General features: G+C 31.8%; 1 protein-coding gene across 1 annotated transcript in view; it reads right to left on the bottom strand.

The window, feature by feature from the left end:
- The window catches only part of LOC135123902 (connectin-like), a 435,940-nt gene that overhangs the window by 99,187 nt on the left and 314,708 nt on the right, over nucleotides 1-22,045 (bottom strand). Inside the window, exon 7 of the mRNA XM_064048766.1 lies at nucleotides 20,075-20,321. Within this exon, the coding sequence (XP_063904836.1) occupies nucleotides 20,075-20,321 (247 nt within the window). The remainder of the gene's footprint in view (nucleotides 1-20,074; nucleotides 20,322-22,045) is intronic.

Here is a 22,045-nt window from a genome sequence, read left to right as displayed (position 1 = left end):
ACATAGTCCTACACATGTAGTTTACAACTCTGAATCGACTTTTCACCCGAAACGTCCAGATTTTTGGAAAAAAAATCAAAATTATAAAACAACATTTTGAAATTTAATTTTTAATCTGCTAACCAGAATGCTTTGAAATGTTGCAGATGTTTTAAGGCTATAAAGAGCATCATAATTCTTTAGTCAAAAAATATTTGCTTGTCCCCTCCAAAAACTTGATGACGTCAGCTCAAAAGTTTGTGGAATAAATCATATCTAAAATGTACAAAATATGATGAGTCTGTACTTGTGATCTATCACTCCATTCATATTTTTTGGATTTGCATATACAGGGTGACTCAAAAAAATTAATGAATGCGTAAATATATTTTATTGATTTAATCAGGAACTACAAAACCGAATGCTCTGAAATCTTGCAGATGTTTTAAGGTCATAAAGAGCATAATAAATGTTTAGTCAAAATATATTTGCTTATCCCCTCCAAAAACTTGATGACGTCAGCTCGAAAGTTTGCCGAATAAATCATATCTAAAATGTACAAAATATGATGACCCTGTACTTGTCATTTATCACTCCATTCATATTTTTTGGATTTGCATATACAGAGTGACTCAAAAAAATTAATGAATGCGTAAATATATTTTATTGATTTAATCAGGAACTACAAAACCGAATGCTCTGAAATCTTGCAGATGTTTTAAGGTCATAAAGAGCATAATAAATGTTTAGTCAAAATATATTTGCTTATCCCCTCCAAAAACTTGATGACGTCAGCTCGAAAATTTGCCGAATAAATCATATCTAAAATGTACAAAATATGATCAGTCTGTACTTGTGATCTATCACTCCATTCATATTTTTTGGATTTGCATATACAGGGTGATTCAAGAAAATAAATGAAAGCGTAAATTTATTTTACTGATTTACTCAGGAACTACAAAACCGAATGCTTCGAAATCTTGAAGATATTTTAAAATTATCATAAGCATGGTAAATTTTTGATCAAAATGTATTTGGTCGTCCCCCCTAAAAAATTTATGACGTCACCACAAAATTTTGCTGAATAAATCCTATCTAAAATGTACAAAATATGGTGAGTCTCTTCTTGTGATTTATCATTCCATTCAAATTTTTTCGATTTGCATATACAGGGTGACTCAAAAAAATTAATGAATGCGTAAATTTATTTTATTGATTTAATCAGATACTACAAAACCGAATGCTTTGAAATCTTGCAGATGTTTTAAGGTTATAAAGAGCATAATAAATTTTTAGTCAAAATATATTTTGTTATCTTCTACAAAAAACTGATGACGTCAGCTCAAAAGTTTGCCGAATAAATCGTATCTAAATTGTACAAAATATGATGAGCCTGTACTTGTGATTTATCATTCCATTCATATTTTTGGATTTGCATATGCAGGGTGACTCAAAAAAATTAATGAAGGCGTGAATTTATTTTATCGATTTAATCAGGAATTACAAAACCGAATGCTTTGAAATCTTGGGAATATTTTAAAGTTATTATAAGCATGGTAAACTTTTGTTCAAAATGTATTTGTTCATCCCTCCTAAAAAAATTGATGACGTCACCCTTAAATTTTGCTGAATAAATCCTATCTAAAATGCAAAAAATATGATGAGTTTGTACTTGTGATATATCATTCCATTCATATTTTTTAGATTTTCTTAAGAGGTGGTTCAAAAAAATTAATGAAGTCAATTTATTTTATTGATTAAATTAAAGGCAACACTTATTATTAGTATTACACCCCAACCAACCCAATTTGGTAGACACAAAATTTGTTAAAGGAAAAACTCGGTTGAAACATAAGGGTAGCACGCTTATTTACATCGACTTTAACATTACAGACCTGCATTTGTTTTATGCGTTCACTTGGTTTCGCGAATGTGAAATAGACATGTTTATAATCAACCAATTGTGAATTTCACCGTCAAGAATTAAAATAAAACCCAATGTTTTATATAATAAGCGGAAGTCGAAGCAATAAAACCGATGGTCGTTTTGTTTACAGTTTCTCTGTTTGACTCTCATGCACGTATGCTGTTACGCTTGTCATCTTAAATTAAGAATGTTTATACATAAACGATTTTCAGTTGCCGTATACGTGAGTAAATTGTTTCGTTATTTTATTGATTATTAAAAATCAATATTCAAAACGACCCAATTCATTTTCCCGAAAATTTGGGAATACAATAATTTTATTCTTAGTATTACACTACATCTATCCCAACTGATATACGTGTCCTTGCAAAAATGTTGATGACGTCATCGCAATTTTTTTTTAAATTCCCACTACAAAAATGTAATGAGAAAAAAAACACAATAGGCATGCAGTCGTCAAGTTTCCGGCGGCGGGGGAAGTACTGTCTAAACTCTTTAGACCAATTTTTTACCTTTTAATAATAATAATAATAATAATAATAATAATAATAATAATGTATTTATCCAACGGACAAGTTGTCCATAGTAGGATACAAAAATTACATAAATATCTACACACTATTATAACAAAATAATAAGGAAATAGTGACTAGTCATACAAGCATTTCTTACAATTACTAGTAAACTGCTGCATATTGCTTTCAAATATATCTACTTTATTGCAGATATCATTATACGAGGAACACATATAATTTACAGGAGAACACATATACATATTAGTTCTGGCAAATTCGATATAAAATGTGACCGGATTTCTTGAATTCAAACGAGGAATATGAAACGATATTTTGCTTAATAAATTTGAACATTTGATTATACCATGGACTATTTTGTATACAAATATAATTGCAATAAATTGACGCCTTACATGCAAGTCTGACAATTTAAATTCACATAACAGCTGATACTGTGGATAACCTATTGATGGGTAATATTTATGTTTTATGTAAAATAAGTATTTACAGAATTTTCTCTGAACTTTTTCGAGTGTCATAATATGAGTATTATAATAGGGTCTCCATAGTATACAGCAATACTCTAATTTAGACCTTACATACGCATTATAAACAGTTAATAAACATTCCGTACTATAGAAATCTCTGGTGTTTCTTACTATAAATCCTAATAACTTGTAAGATTCGTTACAAATGTAATTTATATGTGGTACAAAAGACAGTTCACGATCCATAACAATACCTAGATCTCTACAGTCTGATTTAATGTCCAATACAGTACCATCTATGAGATACTGGAATCTAATATCCTGAATCTTGCGTGAAAATATCATTACAAAGCACTTGCTGATATTTAGTACCAACTTATTTTTATTGCACCATTCAACAAGGCTGTGAAGCATCTTTTGAAGTAGTTCACAGTCTTTGGGTTCACATATCATTTGTGCTATTTTCAGATCATCCGCATATAAGTATAGATAACTTTTCTCATTAATTTTACAATAGTCAACAATATCATTGATAAATATAATAAACATCAATGGACCTAGATTGGATCCTTGTGCAATTCCACTATATGACTCATATAAGGTCGATTTGAAACCTTTATATTCAATGTATTGAATTCTACCAACAATAAGGGACCTAAACAATAAAAGTAAATCGTCACATAAGCCGTATAAATGTAATTTCTTTAATAAGAGGCAATGATTAACCTTATCAAATGCTTTTGACAGGTCGGTATACGCAACATCCACCTGGTATTTTTGTTCAAGGGATTCCGAGACAAACTGTGTAAATTCACACAAATTGGTTGTTGTGGACCTTCCCTTGATAAAACCATGTTGACAATCATTTATCATAGGTGTTACATGAGCATATACACTATTATACAGTATAGTTTCAAACAACTTAGCGAAATTACATATAATTGATATTGGTCTGTAATTGGCGATATCCGACTTACAACCAGATTTAAAAATGGGACAAATTTTAGACATCTTCCACATCGTAGGAAAGTTCGTTGTTTTCAGTATGAGATTAAAAATATGCAACAGTGGTGTGATCAGACAGGTAATGCAGTCTTTCACTACAAAAGCTGGTACGTTGTCCGGTCCCATAGTCAGATTTGGTTTGATTCTACGAGCAGCTTCTGTAATCATCTTTTCCGACACTATAAATTTATGTAACACGTTATTTAATAAATTATTATCACTGTCACAGTTGCAACAAACATGGTCGAAAGTATTAGCAGATTTATTACAGCCATTGTACTTACTATCGCAAGTACCATCACACTTAATATAAACACTGCTAAAATGTTGTGCAAACCCTTATACAATATCCTGTGGAGTCGAGAATTCATTCTGACCATACTTCATACTTCCAGGTATTCCACTAGATTTTTTCTTATCTGTAATGTACGACCAAATATGCTTCGGTGCACTTTTTATTCTATCCTGAGCTAATTGTTTAAAATTACCATATTCCTTTCTGATATTTTTCTTTATTTTCCTATTAAGACTTTTGACTTTATCCATATAAGCTAAGAATTTGTGCTTTTTATACAAACGTCTGTAATTGTTTTTCGTCTTTATATCTTTAATAATTTCGGATGTAAACCAACGTGGAAAATTAGTACTAGATCGAACCTTAACTCTTGGAACAAATTTATCAAAGAGATTATACATTTTGCCATTCAGATGATCAACGGCGCAATTAACATCTTTGATTTCAGTTATGTCATTCCAGTTTATTCGGCCAAATTCACAATACAGGTTTGGCAAATCAGGTTTGAGAAAATTATATCGATGACAATTATTGTTATATATCTCCTTAGTATTTTTTAATGAATGAACCAAAAATAACTACGAGGAATAAGAAAAGAACGATTAAAAAAAAAACTAAACCGATGTGGATAACCGCGTTTCTCGTTGGTGGAGTCCAAAGCCGGTTTGTTTATTTACAATTATAACCAGATACGTTGACGCTCGAAAATTGCTTTGATGTTTCTGTTTGATTAAATCAAAAGAGACTTTAAAATAAAAATAACGATCAGCTATAAAATCCGAATGATTAACGTATCGACTACACAGAGCAAAGAAAAAAATCGCGCTACCTGTACGCAAAAAGTGACGAATATGCCCGGAATCCAATTTAATCTGAGCTTGCTCCTGTTAGCATTGCAATCCATAAATTTAAGTTCGTCGAGCCGTCGCAGGCCGCCATTTATCCCCATAAAAAACAGTTCGCAAACTCCATAGCGAAAGTTATGGCAATTTCAGCGCTCCGCCGAAAGATACTGTAATATAACGCTGTTTAATTTAAAGCAAGTGTATCTCGTACGAATGAATATGTAAATCATACATTACAGGCGAACTTTTCCGCATAAATTTAAACTAGTTTTGTTGTTGTTTTTCGCGTGGAGGTAATAGAGCGAGCTTTAATCAGGAAATATTAAAAGGTAAATGAAGGCGATGGCCTGTTTTCCGCTTGATCAGCGGAGGGTTTTATTTATATTTTTTTCCGCTATTGAGGAGCTATTGTATCGATTTCGTATTTTCTTGATGGCCCGAGGAGTTCCTTACGTGCGCCTAGGAAAATAAACAGGCGATGTCTTCATGTGCGATGACAACGCAATAACGCGCTTCGAATTTATTGGCCATATCTCAGTTTGACGCTATTTTAATATTATTATAAATGTTTACTTTGGTGGAAACATAACGGCACCGTGTTTACTACGCTCGTACCTAATTTAATTAACACGTAACGAGCTCGATAAACTAAACTTGCACTAAATTACACTTCACAAATTAATCTCGGCTTCGTGCCATGCGGCCATTTTTTCACACCCAACAATCGATAATCGAACGTTTAAAAACGAGAAAAGACACAGATGTGGATGCAAAAAATTGGCCTGAAGTATAATAAAACATATTCAGCTTTTTCGAAAAACACAAAATTTAATTTTGCGAATTTTTTTATGAGAATCCAGCGAAAATAAAGACAATTCTCAGAAATACATGCGAAATATTGCTAAAGGTGTCTATATTGTTCAAACTGGAATAAGCGAATTTATTAAAACCTTTTTTTTTTTTCGTGAAAATATATAGATATTTTTACAAAATTTTCAATGAGAAATTTGTTTAAACCTAAAATTTGCGGTTTATCAAATCATGATTAACTCATAATTAAAATGTAGGTAACTGTCAACTAGTGAATCAAATGTGTTTTTCAAGTGATGATTAATCAAAAAGTTAACTCAAAATTTACTAACATCAAAAAATAAATTTTAATTACGAACGTCTTAATAAGATCGATGTGATGAGGAACTATGAGCAGCGACGACGAAGTTCGTAGGCCAAAACAAAACACAAAATAAGTAAGAAATAGAGCTTTTCCGTGCCAAATGAATCAACTTTTCAAAAACAACTGGCTCTGTCATTATTTGTCAAGGAAAATAAATATAGAGGGTGGCTAAAACGTATGGAAATTATTAAATATCTTGAGAACCAATTTTACAAATCACCTGAAGTTAGGTATGGGAGTACAAGAAGTTGTGCTCTAATTATTAGTCAAAAAAAAAAAAATGTTTTCCCTTCATTTGTTTTCGAGATGCAAGACCAACTTTTTCTGAATTCATTGATGTAGCACAATCATATTTTCTTTTTGAATCAAATGGCAAAATAAATTATGATTTCACTTTCACTTCAAATTTAAATTTGATTTTAAACATGTTTTCAATTTCTTGTGAATAGAAAACTACCTACATTTATTAAGAAAATAATAGCAAAATACAAACCCCGCCCACCCGCCGTCCTCTCAATTGTGACGACTTTTCTTATTAGTCGTCAACCGAGGGGCGGAGCGTAATTGCAAAATGCTTATTTCTCTACAAGAAACTACCATGTGAAACGGGTTATTCAGTATCATGTTGTTGAAAGAAAATGATATGTTAAGAAAAAAAAAATCAAGTTAGCCCCACCCACCCGCCCAACCTCAGTTGTGATGAATTGTTCATTCGTTGTCCGACCGAGGGCGGAGCTTAATTGCAAAATCGATATTTCCCGACAAAAGTTTACCATTTTCAACATGTTTTATACATCTCGAGAAAAAAAAGGAGACCCCCTTCCCTTACTATGTCAACAACAACAAAACGGTAATTTCTTGTAGAGAAATAAAGATTTTGCAGTTAAGCTTCGCCCCTGGACTCACGACGAATAAAAAAAAAATTCGTTTTTTGCTACTTTTCTTAATATACGTAGTCTTCTTTTCACAACAAGATAATTAAAATATGTTTAAAATGGAAAATTTTTGTAGAGAAATATATTAAATGTGCAATTTAGCTCTGGCTTCTTGGTTCGCGACGAATAAAAAAAATCACATTTGAGACAGGGCGGGTGGGTGGGGCTTACATTTTGTCTTTCTTTTAATATATTTAATCTTCTTTTTACAACAAAAACTTTAAAACATGTTTAAAATTGTACATTTTTGTCGGGAAATATGAATTTGGCAGTTACGCTCCAGGGTGGGTGGGGGGTGGGGGGGTTATGATTTGTTTTCAATTTTTTATGGTGAATAGAAAACTACATTCATATATCAAGAAAAAAAAGGCAAAATATAAACCCCGCCCACCCGTCCTCATCACAGTTGTAATGACTTGTTTCATTTGTCGTGAACCGAGGGGCGGAGCTGAACTGCAAACACCCCCCCCCCTCCTTTTTCCTTACTATGTCAGTCAACAACAACAAAACATGGTTCACATGGTAGAGAAATAAAGATTTTGCAGTTAAGCTCCGCCCCTAGACTCGCGGCGAATAAAAAAGATCGCCACAATTGAGATCGGGGCGGGTGGGCGGGGCTTCTATTTTGCTTGTATTCTTAATATACGTAGTCTCAAAAGCCAAAAAACAAAAAATCTATAACTGAAAAGTAAAAATCGAAAGACCGATAAATCAAAATATCAGTAATTTGAAAAATCTAAAATTTAAAAAATTCAAAAATTGATAAATTGAGAAAACGACAAATCGAAAAATATATATACAATTTAAAACTTCGAAAAATTGAAAAATAGACAAAAAGGAACTGAAAAACTGAAAATTCGAGAAATCGAAAAATCTAAAATATTGAAAAGTTAAAATATCGCAAAATTGAATGCTCGAAAAATGGAAAAATCTAGAAATCGAAAAATTTTAAATTAAAAAAATCCCAAAATCGAAAATGCCGAAAAATCTGCAAATGAAAACGAGAAATCAAAACATTGAAGAATCGAAATATTGAAAAAGCCTTAAAATATTGAAAAATTAACAAACTTGAAAAATCGAAATATTGATAAATCCTTAAACCAAAATATTGAAAATTAATAAATCGATGACTTGAAAAATTGAACGAAGAAAAAAAATTTAAAAATTGGAAAACTGAAAAATCGAAAAATTAAAAATCGAGAAATCGAAAATTAAAAAAATCAGAGAACTGAAAAATCAAATGACTTGAAAAACTGAGAAATAACAGAAAAATTGAAAGATCCTGAAAATGAAACATCAAAAAACTGAAAAATCGAAAAAAATAGTGTAATCGAAAAATCGAAAATTGAAAAAATTGGAAACTTGTAAAATCAAATAACAGAAAAATCGAAAAATTGAAGAATTGAAAATTTAAAAAATCTAAAACAGAAAAGTAAAAATCGAAAGACCGATAATTTGAAATATCAACAATTTGAAAAATATAAATTTTAAAAATTCGAAAAATTGAAAACTGGACAAATCAACAAATTGAAAGATCGAAAATTCGAGAAATTGTATAAGCAAAAATCTAAAAAATCGAAAAATTAAAATATCGCAAAATTGAATGCTTGAAAAATTGAAAAATCTAGAAATCGAAACTCAAAAAATCAAACAATTTAAAACTTTAAAATTGGAAAATCGAAGATGTAGAAGGTCTGTAAACCAAATTGAGAAATCAGAAACTTGAAGAATCGAAATATTGAGAAATCCTTAAACCAAAATATTGAAAATTACCTAATAAATCGATGACTTGAAAAATTGAACGAAGAAAAAAAAATTTGTAAAATTGGAAAACTGAAAAATCTCGAAATTGAAACATGAAAAAACTGAAAAATCGAATAGTTAAAAAATCCAAAAATTCGAAAATTAAATCGGAGAATTGAAAAATCAATTTACTGAAAAATAGACAAATTGAAGATTTAAAAAACTAAAAAAGAAATCGAAAAGTCGAGAAATGGAGAAATCGGAAATTTTGAAACGCCAAAAATTGAAAACTTGAAAAATTGAAAAATCGTAAAACTGAAATTGAAAAACAAAACAATCCAGAAATCGAAAATTTGAAAATCGAGAAATTGAAAAATCGAACCATCGGGAACGAGAATTATTCAGTCAATTTAGTCCTCGAGAGTACAGTCAAGTTGCGCCGGAATTATATTGTATTAAGAGATAAATTGTTGAGTTTTACTCAGGCTTACATTTCGCCCTTTTTTCTTAATATGTGTAGTATTCTTTTCACAACAAGAAAGGTAAATCTCAATTGTGATGATTTTTTTTTATTCGCCGTGAACCAAGGGGCCGGAGCTTAACTGTAAAATACTTATTGCTTTACAAGAAATTAAAAACATGCTTTTAAGTATTGTGATGTTCAAAGAATTCTGTGTATATTAAGAAACAAACCGAAAATATAGACACAACACACACACAACAAAAACCTCTTGATTCACGGTGAATAAAAAAAATCATCACAATAGAGAGAGGGCGGGTGGGCGGGCTGACATTTTGCTTATTTGTAAAATCTGTAGGGTTATTTTCACAACATGAAACTTAAAACATGTTTAAAATGGAAAATTTGTATAAACAGATATCGATTTTACAATTAAGCTCCGCCCCATAATTGCAAAATCCATATTTCCTTGCAAAATGTACCATTTTAACCATGTTTTAAGTTTCTTCTTGTGAAAAGATGGCTATATATATTAAGAAACAAAGGCAAAATATAATTTCTTGTAAAAAAATAAGTATTTTACAGTTAAGCTCCGCCCCCTTGGTTAACGGTGAATAAAGAAATCATCACAATAGAGATAGGGCGGGTGGGCGAGCAATCAAAGGATCGAGCAATCCAGACATCAAAAAATTCCCAAAACTGAAATGTTGAAAAACTGAAAAGTCGAAAAATTTTAAAATTCGAAAAATCCTGAAAATAAATAAATATCGAAGAACTCAAAAATCGAAAAATCGGGGAATAGAAAAATAGACAAATCGAGAAATCGAAACATTAAAAACTCGAAAATTGAAAACCTGAAAAGTCGCAAAAAAGGGAAATTGAAAATTTTAAATTTGTACATTTTTGACGGGAAGTATGAATTTTAGACTGAGAACGAACGAAAAATTCATCACAATTGAGATCGAGACATAGGTGGAATTTAACTTTTAGCTTACTTTTTTACTTAATACAGTTAATTTTCTCCAAACAACATGATTTGCTTTCAGTTTCTTGTTGTGAATAGAAAACTACGTTCATATACTAAGAAGGATAGGCTAAATATAAACCCCACCCACCCGCCCTCATCTCAATTGAAATGACTTTTTTCATTCGTCGTGAGTTTGTAAGCATCAAGTTGAAAGTAAATTAGATATGTTAAGCAAAAAGGTAAAAACAAGCCCCTCCCGACCTCAATTGTGATGAATTGTTCATTTGTTGTCCGACCGAGGGCGGAGCTTAATTTTTCGTGATGCTGTTTTTACTCGTCGTGAGCCGGAGGGGCGGAGCTTAGTTACAAAATCCTTCTTTCTTTGGGATAAATGTTACTTATCGTGTTGTCGAAAGAACACTATCAATGCTAAGAAAAAAAAAAGTAAAAAAATAAACCCCACCCATTCGCCCCAGTCACATTTGTGTTCATATTTCCCTACAAAAATTTACCATTTTAAACAAGTTGTAAAATTGAGAAATCGAAAAATCGGAAAATCGAAAAACTGATACTAAATTAAACATTTTAAAAATATTAATAAGAACAGTATTGTATTTCCCAATTTTTGGGGAAATGGAGTAAGCAGCTCATTTCTCACAAGTATAGATTAATCATATTTTGTACATTTTCGATAGGATTTGTTCGGCGAAATTTTGAGGTGACGTCATCAATTTTTAGAGGGATCGTAAATGGATAAATTTTGATTAACGATTTACCATGTTTTCGACAACCTGAAGTCGTTTTCATGGCTTCAGAGTATTCGGTTTTGAAATTTCAAAGTTAAATTGTAAGATATTATTTATAAAAATCAAAATTAAAAAAAAAATTAAATGACATTAACTATTGTAAATTTTGAAGATCACGTTATCGCATTGGTGGTGGGGACAAACAGACGGAAACGCGAGACCTATGTTTTCCCATTCTAGCGGTCATGGAACGTTGAGAATATAATACAAAGGTGCCTAGATAAATATCCAATATTTTAGTAAATTCAGGTCACAAATTGCTTGTACGCGTCCCGTCGGTGGCGTCGATCCATTTTTTAGCGCTGACGGTAATTAAAATGTGTCATTAAAAATTCAATTCGTTAGTGGCAGAGTGGTAGCGAAATATGGACGCTTCAATCAATTGGACAAATTTGATTCGGTCCAGTTTTTAGTTTAATTAAACCGTCCGCTAAACGCCGCCCTTCGAAAAACCTCCTTAAACACGCATCATTAAAACTTTTATTCATCCCGTCAGTAAAGTGCATCGAATTTCCGTCGCGAGTGAAGCGCTCCGATTGCGAACATTAATAAAAAGCCCAACTTATTAAATATCATCTCCCCGAAAGTGACAAACAAGTTGAAAAGCGGCGGGCAAAAAGAATGAACCGAAAGCGAACTCCCGACAGTGTAGCGTAATCGCCAGTTAAAAACAGAGATTCTAAGATTTATGAAATTCCTCGCAAACATCATTTTTCATTAGAGCATTTAAAAAGGCGCCTCTCTATCTATTAGGCGAACCTGACCCTGCGAACAGGAATGCCGCTCAAAGCATTCCCGCCCAAAACAAAATTCTCTGCAGGCTTTAAAGTGACACCTTTGTCGATACTTTTTGCGTCGTCCTGCAAGGATCCTTTTTCGAAGTTTAATGTTTACCAAACGGCCGCTTTTTGCCCTATTGACTGCCATTAGAATACATTAGCGCGTGTCATGCCGTTTTGATATGCCGCTCAAATTTATAGGAGGATCGTGTATCCGGCACACACGTCATTTCATAAATACGTACGAGCACCTCTTTACAATGTATATGTCAGTACTCATCGCCACTAGAAGCTAGTTTTCATGCGAAATTCGAGCCACTCCACACGACGCGCTAATTCATTTATATTCCGCTGTGGCGAGGGCTTTGAAAACGATTCGAAGAGCGACTAGCTAATTTATTGTGTGGCGGTGAAGTTTCTTCGGAAATTTGGGCCTGCGGCCGGCCGCCGGCGGCTGTGACGGCTGCGGCCCCCAGCTAACAACTGTCAGAATCCATCGACGGCGCACGATTCAAACGCACTACTCCTGAAATGCTAATTAACAGTTTTGTTGCTGCTAAACCTAATTTACTAAAGGGCAGTGGAAGCCTCATTATGTTTAATGTCATCTTCATGCGCACAGGTGAAATTCTTGTATTTATCTTTACGTTTGAAATTGAAAACTAAACACTCACTAATGTACACTGGGGGTGCGGTTAACAAATTATTCTGTTTAAATCTACCTCCGCAGGTCGCTCGGAATGGCATATTGTGTAAGATTCGTATTGTTTGTGTTTGTATTAAGAGCGTTTTTCAGGTCCGCTGAGTCCCGGTTATTTGAAGATGTATAGCGAAAAAAAGCAAATATTCGTAATCATGAGGAAATTTCCGGTTAGAAAGCGTCTTTTCCGGGCGGATTTCACAAAATTTATTTTTGCAAAAATGGTGGATGCGCCGGGATAAAAACTAATTAAAAATTGATTCGAGAATTTTTTAAGAAGCTTGGCGATTAATAATGTATTTTAATATCTGAACAGATTAACAAAACAAGCACAGATTCGGATTAAAGTAAGTGATCCAATTTTGCGAAAAGTTCGACCAACTTAATTAATTGCATAGAAATACGTTAAATGTTCTCATTTCCAAAAACAAAACACCACATTTTTTTAAATTCTTGAAAAATACTTGGAATCGAAATAGATTCAATCTTCCTTTAATAAAATACCAGATTTTTGCAAAAATAAAACTCCAGAAGACTTCAGAGTACTCAATGTTTACAAAAAAATACAAATCCAAGCCTTTTACAATTTTTGAAAAGTAAAACACCAAGTTATTTCGAGATTAAAAAAAAATTCAAAAATAAATAACCAGTGGCTCCGAAGTTTTTTTTAATTCCTAAAAGACATTGGGACCTTCAACATTATTTCGATTATATTAAAAAATGAAAAATCGGAAATCCTTCAGATTGTTTCAAATAGTTTTCAAAATAAAAACACGAAGGACCTCGAAGTTATTTTTACATTGTTTAAAAAAATACTATGGATCCCATTGATTATTTTAAACTCGTTCGAAAGGAAAATGCTAATGGTTCCCAAAATTCTTAAACACTTTTTCCAAAAAAAAAAGACACTAACTAATATTTTTTCCAAAAATGAAACTTAAGGGATCCTAAAGATTTTTTTCAAATTCTTCCAAAAACAAAACACCAGAGACCCTCGAGATTCTTACGAAAATATGAAAAAATGTAAAATCGAGAAATTGAAATTTGTGACTTTTTCAGTTTCTCGATTTTTCAAGTTTTAAATTTTGCCGTTTTTCAGTTTCTGGATTTTTTAACTCCGATTTTTGTATTTCTCTACCTAGATTTTTCGATTATTCAAAATTTTGATTTTTCAATTTTTAGATTTTTCAGTTGCTTGAATTTTCAATTTTTTAGTGCGTCAGTTTCTCGATTTTTCTATTTTTCGACTGCTGGATCTTGCGTTTTTCCGGCTTTTGGAATTTTCAACTCTTCGATTTTTCAATTTTTCGATTTTCGAATTCCTCGGTTGTTCGACTTTTCGATTTACAAGTGTTGGATTTTTCAGCTTTTAGTTTTTTTTAATTTATCGAAAGGTCGAAAAATCGAGAAACTGAAATTTACAAATTTTCAATTTCCCGGCTTTTCAATTTTTTGACTTTTCGATTTCACGATTTCGGTTTGCAGTTCCTCAATTTTTCGATATTTCATTTTTTCAAAAAGTCGAAAAATGGACGGATTGAAAAATCGAAGTCGAAAACTCGAAAAATCCAGCAATTAAAAACTAGAAAACACAAAAATGTAACATCGAAAAATTAAAATTTGTAATTTTTCAGTTTCTGAATGTTTCGAGTATTAAATTTTGCGGTTTTTCAGTTTCTCGATTTTTCGACTTCGATTTTTGTATTTCTCGACTTGGATTTTTCGATTTTTCACCGTAATGAATTTTCAGTTTTTTCATTTGTGAATTTCTCGGCTGTTGGATCTTGCGTTTTTCGAATTTTCGACTCTTCGATTTTTCAATTTTTTCGATTTTTCAATTCTTCGACTGTTCGACTTCTCGATTTTTCAAGTTTTCGATTATTGATTTCACGATGTCTGTGTGTTCCGTTTTCCGAAATATTAAATTTCGGATTTCAGCTTTTCGTCTTTCCGATTTTTCGATTTTTCATTTTTTAGATTTTTTTTAATTTACCGAAAGTTCGAAAAATCGGAAAATTGGAAAATCGAAAAATCCCGAAATTGAAAAATCACAACACTTAAAAATTAAGAAATCGACAAGCTGAAATTTGCATTTTTTCAATTTCTCGACTTTCTTAAGTTTTAAGTTTTAAATTTTCCGATTTTTCAATTTCTGGATTTTTTGATTAACCGACTTTTCGTTTTTTTCGCTTTTCGAATGTTTTGACTTTTCGATTTCATGATTTCTGATTTTTCCGATATTTCAATTTTTCAAAAGGTCGAAAAATGGACAGATTGAAAACCCAAGTCAAAAAATCGAAAAATCGAGCAATGAAAAATGACAGACACATAAAAATGAAAAAACCGAGAAGTTGAAATTTGTGATTTTTCATTTTCTCAGTTTTTCAAGTTTTTAAATTTTGCGGTTTTTCGGTTTTTGGATTTTTGGACTCCGAATTTTGTATTTCTCGACCTGGATTTTCCGGTTATTGAAATTTTCGACTTTTTTAGTTTTTTAAATGTTCAATTTTTTAATGCGCCAGTTTTTCGATTTTTCTAATTTTCGACTGTCGGATCTCACTTTTTCCCGGCTTTTGGAATCTTCAACTCTTCAATTTTCCAATTTTTCGGTTTTCAAGTTTTCGATTTTTTGATTTCTCGATTTCTGTCCTTTTTTCGATTTTCGAAACATCAAATTTCATTTCCGATTTTTCAATTTTTCGTTTCTCGACTATTAAATTTTGAGGTTTTTCAATATCTGGATTTTTCAACTAACCGAATTTTTGTTTTTTCTATTCCGCGACGTCGATTTTTCAACAAATTTTCCAATTATTCAAAACTCCGATTTTTTGTTTCTCGATTTTTCGATATTTCAACTTTTCAAAATGTCGAAAAATGGACAGATTGAAAAATCGAGAAATTAAAATTTGTGATTTTTCAGTTTCTCAATTTTTCGAGTTTTAAATTTTGCGGTTTTTCAGTTTCTGGATTTTTTGACTCCGATTTTTGTATTTCATGACCTGGATTTTTCGATTAGTCAAATTTTTTTCGATTTTTCAATAATTAGATTTTTCAGTTTCTTGAATTTTTAATGTTTTTTAATGTGTAAATTTCTCGACTGTTGGATCTTGGGTTTTTCGAATTTTTGAGTATTCGATTTTTCAATTTTTTCGATTTTCGAATTCTTCGACTTTTTCGATTTTTCAAGTTTTCGATTTTTTCATTTCTCGATATCTGTGTTTTTTCCGTTTTCCGAAATATCAAATTTCGATTTTCAGAGTTTTTGTTTTTTCGATTTCTCGATTTTTTTATTTTTCGGTTCGTCGGTTTTTCATTTTTTACATTTTTTTTACCGGAAGGTCGAAAAATCGAGAGATTGAAAAATCGAAAAATACGGAAATTGAAAAACCACAAAATTTAAAAATTAAAAAACTGAAATTTGCAATTTTTCAATTTCTCAACTTTTTTAAGTTTTAAGTCTTGCGGTTTTTCAATTTCTGGATTTTTTGATTAATCTACTTTTCTTTTTTTGTGTGTCTCGACCTCGATTTTTCGATTTCTCTATTTTTCAATTATTCAAAACTCCGATTTTTCTGTTTCTCGATTTTCCACTTTTTCGATTACTGGATTTTATTAATCATTTTATCGATTTTTCAATTTTTCGCTTTTCCAATTTTTTGACTTTTCGATTTCATGATTTATGATTTTTTCGATTTTTCGGGTTTGCAGTAGTTCTTCGATTTTTCAATTTTTCGATATTTCAATTTTCCAAAAAGTCGAAAAATGGACAGATTGAAAATCGAAGTCGAAAAATCGAAAAATCGAGCAATGAAAAACGGCAGAAACATAAACATGAAAAAACCGAGAAGTTGAAATTTGTGATTTTTCATTTTCTCAGTTTATCAAGTTTTTAAATTTTGCGGTTTTTCAGTTTCTGGATTTTTAGACTCCGATTTTTGTTCTCGACCTGGATTTTCCAGTTATTCAAATTTTCGACTTTTTTTGTTTCTTGAATTTACATTTTTTTAATGTGTCAGTTTTCCGATTTTTCTATTTTTCGACTGTCGGATCCAACGTTTTTCCGGCTTTTCGAATTTTCGACCCTGCGATTTTCCAATTTCTCGGTTTTAAATTTTTTCGATTTTCGAAATCTTCAACGTTTCGATTTCCCGATTTTTCAAGTTTTCGATTTTTTGATTTCGATTTCTGTACTTTTTTCGATTTCCTGAAATATCAAATTTCATTTCCGATTTTTCAATTTTTCGGTTCTTCGGTTTTTCAATTTTTAAATTGTTTTAATTTACCCAAAGTTCGAAAAATCGGGAGATTGAAAAATCGAAAAATCCGGAAATTCAAAAACCACAAAACTTAAAAATTAAAAAATCGAGAAACTGAAATTTGCAATTTTTCGATTTTTCGACTTTTTTGGTTTTTCAATTTCTGACTTCGATTAACCGACTTTTCGTTTTTTCAATTTTCCGGTTCTTCGGTTTTCAATTTTTAGATTTTTTTTAATTTACCGAAAGGTCGAAAAATTCGAAAATTGAAAAACCACAAAATTCAGAAATTAGGAAATCGAGGAAATGAGATTTGCAATTTTTCAATTTCTCGACTTTTTTGAGTTTTAAATTTTAAATTTTGCGGGTTTTCAATTTTTGGGATTTTTAGATTTCTCTCTTTTTCAGTTATTCAAAATTCCTACTCGATTTTTCCATTTTTCGATATTTCAATTTTTCAAAAAATCGAAAAATGGACAGAGTGAAAAATCCAAAATTCCAGCAATTAAAAACCGCAAAACATAAAAATGTAAGATCCAGAAATTAAAATTGGTGATTTTTCAGTTTCTCAATTTTTCGAGTTTCAAATTTTGCGGTTTTTCAGTTTCTGGATTTTTCGACTCCGATTTTTGTGTTTCTCGACCTGTATTTTTCGATTATCCAAATTTTCGATCTTTCAATTTTTAGATTTTTCAGTTTCTTGAATTTTCAGTTTTTTAATAAGTGATTTTCTCTACTGTTGGAACTTGGGTTTTTCGAATTTTTGAGTATTCGTTTTTTCAATTTTTTCGATTTTCGAATTCATCGACTCTTCGAGTTGGATTTCACGATTTCTGTGTTTTTTCCGTTTTCCGAAATATCAAATTTCGGTTTTCAGAGTTTTCGTTTTTCCGATTTTTCGATTTTTCAATTTTTCGATTCTTTGGTTTTTCAATTTTTAGTCTTTTTTAATTTACCGACAGGTCGAAAAATCGAGTTTCAATATTTTGGTTTTCAGAGTTTTCGTTTTTCCGATTTTTCGATCTTTCAATTTTTCGGTTCTTTCGAGAGATTGAAAAATCGAAAAATCCGGAAGTTCAAAAACCACAAAACTTAAAAATTAAGAAATCGAGAAACTGAAATTTGCAATTTCTATATTTCTCGACTTTTTTAAGTTTTAAGTTTTAAATTTTGCGGTTTTTCAATTTTTGGATTTTTCGATTGACCGACTTTTCGTTTTTTTTATTTCGCGACCTCGATTTTTCGACTTTTCTATTTTTCAATTATTAAAACTCCGACTATTCTGTTTCTCGATTTTTCAACTTTTCGATATTTCAATTTTTCAAAAAGTCGAAAAATGGGCAGATTGAAAAATCGAGTTCGAAAAATCGAAAACCCAGCAAATAAAAATTTTTCAGTTTCTCGATTTTTCGAGTTTTAAATTTTGCGGTTTTTCATTTTCTGGATTTTTCGATGCCGATTTTTGTATTTCTCGACCTGAATTTTTCGATTATTCAAAATTTCGATTTCTGAATTTTTATATTTTTCAATTTCTTGAATTTTCAGTTTTTAATGTGTAAATTTCTCGACTGTTCTTGTTCTCTAATTTAACGAAAGGTGGAAAAAAATCGAGAGATTGAAAAATTGAAAAATCCGGACATTGAAAAACCACAAAATTTGAAAATTGATAAATCGAGAAACTGAAATTTGCAATTTTTCCCGTTCTCAATTTTTCAAATTTTAAGTTTTTACTTTTCCAAAGTAAAACACTAAAGGCCATCGAGATTTTTCAAATAGTTCCAAAATAAAAAATGAAACCGGAAATTTTTTCAAAGAAAAAAACACTAGGGATCCCTGAGATTTTTCCAAAAATAAAAACTAGGGGCCAGTGAGAATTTTTCAAATTTTTAAATTGTGGCCCCGAGATTCTTCCAAATACTTAGAAAATATAATATCAAGAGATTCCGATATTCTTTAGATTCTGCAAAAAATAAACATAGATCCTTTAAAATTTAAAGAAAAAGAGGATTCTTTCAAATTCTTTCGAAAACGAAACACTACAAATCTCTGAGATTCTTACTAAACAAAAAAAACCACTAGAACACCAGGGTCCACCGACAATTTTTTAAATTCTTCCAAAATAAAACACTTGGGTCCTTCGAAATTCTTTCAAATTTTCCAAAAAAAATATATAAGTATGAGAGGCCTTCCAGATTCTCCCAAATTCTGGCGAAAGCTAAACACCAGGGATTCCCGAGATTCTTAGATTATTACAAATTAAAATGAAAAGTCCTAAGGGTCCCTAAGGTTTTTTCAAATTTTATAGGCCGTCCAAATTTTTTCATTTTTTTTTTCTGAAACCGCTAGGGGACCTCGAAATTTTTTCAAATTTTTCCAAAAAAAAAAAAACGTTATGGGCGTATTGGACCTTGAATTTTTTTTTTCAGATTAACACTTGGGTCCTCCGAAATTCTTTCAAATTTTTCAAAAAAAAAAAACATTAGAGGCAGCCTAGATTCTTTCAAGTTCTGCCGAAAACTAAACACCAGGTTTTTCCAAATTTTTTCAAAAAAAAAGTGAAAGCTGTCGAGATTTTTTCAAATTCTTCCGAAAATAAAATACCAGGGGTTTTTCAAAAATAAAGCACGAGAACCACCAAGAATTTTTTAAATTCTTTCAAAATAGAACACTTGGATCCCCGATATTATTTCACTCATCAAAAAAAACCCACACACATACTTGATATTTTTTCAAATTTTTCCAATAAAAGTGCCCTTTTTTCCAAAATAAAACACCGTTATCCCTGAAACATTTGTTAGAAAGGAAAGAAAATTCCCTGAAAGTGAAAATGTCAAAGTTCTTATTTTCCTTTCCTACGTATTACTAAACCCTAAAGATGAAGTTAGTTGTAACTTAAAGTAACAATCCTTGGAAGTAAAATTTCTCTTTTCTCGTAGGAACGATAACTTTTGCCGCGACTCCTTGATCCTGTTCTACATTTAACCCGGTCATAGAACGTCATTACCATTCATATCCACTTTGGTGAAGATTTATCCGAGAAAACTTTCCCCCATTAATCAATGTTATTAAAATACACATGAAATACCGAAACATAAACATCCGAAGCTTTTCGTCGCGAATCTCCTCTCCCTCTCACGTATGCCAGACCGTTCTAGCTTCGGCCTCCTCTCGAAATAACTCACCGGAGATAAATTTCTTACCTGCAATGTAGAAGTAGCTGCTCTCATTTCTCAAATTATGAATGATGGGCTGAACGCTGTCGTACGTGATGGTTTCAAGGTTGTTAGAGCGTAGATCTAGATGGATAATAGTGGGAACGCCTCCCAGAAGCCCACCCGACAACACCGCCAGCCGGTTGTGGCTCAGAGTGAGCTTCCTCAGATGGTTGAGTCCGGCGAAAGCACGATTCGCTATTAATTCTATCTGATTATGCTCCAGATTGAGTTCCTGCAATAAATAAACCCCTCAATCGATACAGAATTTAAAACACCTACATACTAGAGCCGCTTTAATTTTAAATAAAAATCTAATCTGGCGTTTCATTCATAGCGCGCATGCCGCCTTGTAAAAACGTGCTTTACTGGCTTATAAAAATAATATTGATGGCGAATCCAGATTAATGGTGCGTGTCCCGGACCCATATTTTTTTTTTTCGAACCGGCCGGTTGTTAATTAAGATATTATTATGTTATAAATTTAGATCGGCGTTTGTAACGATAAAATAAAACGGCTCAATTTTCAATTAAATTAATACCGCTTTTCCGTAAAACAATCAATTGGTTCAACATTGCGGCAACAAAATCTAACTACGTTTCGAGTTTGTAAATACAGATTAAATATTGATTTTGATTTAAAACTATTCATGCGACACGAAGGTTTTAATCTGATTGCCGTATATATATTTCCAGCAATATTTTCATAAATCCGATGCAAGATTAATGAACGGACGCTAAAGCTTTTAATTAACTTGCATTACTATGTAATTTACGTGTTGAAAGTGCTTTTATTTTAATTTTTCGACTGAAAGCGGAATGTTTTACTGAGGGACGGATTCGTCTGCGAAATTTCTCAAACTTAGTTGTAGTGATGAAGAAATAGCACCTTGTTTCCATCGCACCTCGCTTTGGCCATGTTTCCATTGAATTCCCCGTCGCGGCGCTCGCAAATTCCATAAATTTCATAAAATCTCGCAGCGAAAGTACACAATTCCGTCCTAAATTATTACGCAACAAATTTAACAATCTCTTTGACTCCGTACTAAAAGCGTAATAAGATTGCAAAAACAATGAGCAGCAAGTATGTTTTAATATTCATTTAAGTCTAGCATCGAAAACAAGATTTCAAAGGTGAGGTGTACAAAAATTTGCTACCCTGTAGAAATATTGCGATTTTAATGCTTTGTACAGGTTTGTACCGCTGACAGCAACGTTCGTTCGTTCAAATCGACAATCATGTTTAGCTTTAAAACAAAAACAAGCTCTTTTGTATTCCTCTTTTGCGTTTTCAAATATTTTAACGTGGCCAGTGCTGCTTGTCATATCAAACAGAAAAAATACATCGGAATAAATAACATCGCGTTGCGAAAATACCTTGTAAAAGGAAGCGAAAAATCAAGCTGTAGAAGAATTCCGTCTGGGTGTATAAATAATCACCGGAGTTAGTAAATAAACGAGCTCGAAAAACCATCAATAATCCCAAATTCTAAATAAATGTTAACAATGTGAGCTTACGAGCTTCCATTGTGTGCATATTTCAACGCGAACTATAGCTCTCCACTGGAATATTTTTCGAATTATCGTTCCCGTATTTGCACAATAAAATTTAAAATTAACGCCGGCGTTATCATTTATTAAAATTTTGCATAATTGTTTAACCGCCACGCTGCGCAAACAATAAAATATTGAACAGTATTTCGACCTGTCCGACAACCCCCCCTCCAAAGAACGAACATTTAAATATTCAACCCCCGAATGTTGTCGAACACACTACTCCCCATTCAACTCGTCGACAATTCTGGTGTTGCGAACTGGGAACTTGACTTAATTTCAACCACAATGTGACAACCACAAACCCATAAACTATCCAACTTTCACAAACGTATCATCCTTTGTATTTCGTACATGCACATTCGAAAACAGACCGTAATTAAAATCGTCTTATCTACAATAGGG

Source organism: Zophobas morio, unplaced genomic scaffold (genome assembly GCF_036711695.1).
Source record: "Zophobas morio isolate AGI-343-1 ecotype UQ-CSIRO unplaced genomic scaffold, CSIRO_AGI_Zmor_V1 ptg000002l, whole genome shotgun sequence".
Lineage (NCBI taxonomy): Eukaryota > Metazoa > Arthropoda > Insecta > Coleoptera > Tenebrionidae > Zophobas > Zophobas morio.
The sequence above is the reverse complement of the archived record's forward strand: the minus strand, read 5'-3'. Positions and strand labels throughout refer to the sequence as shown.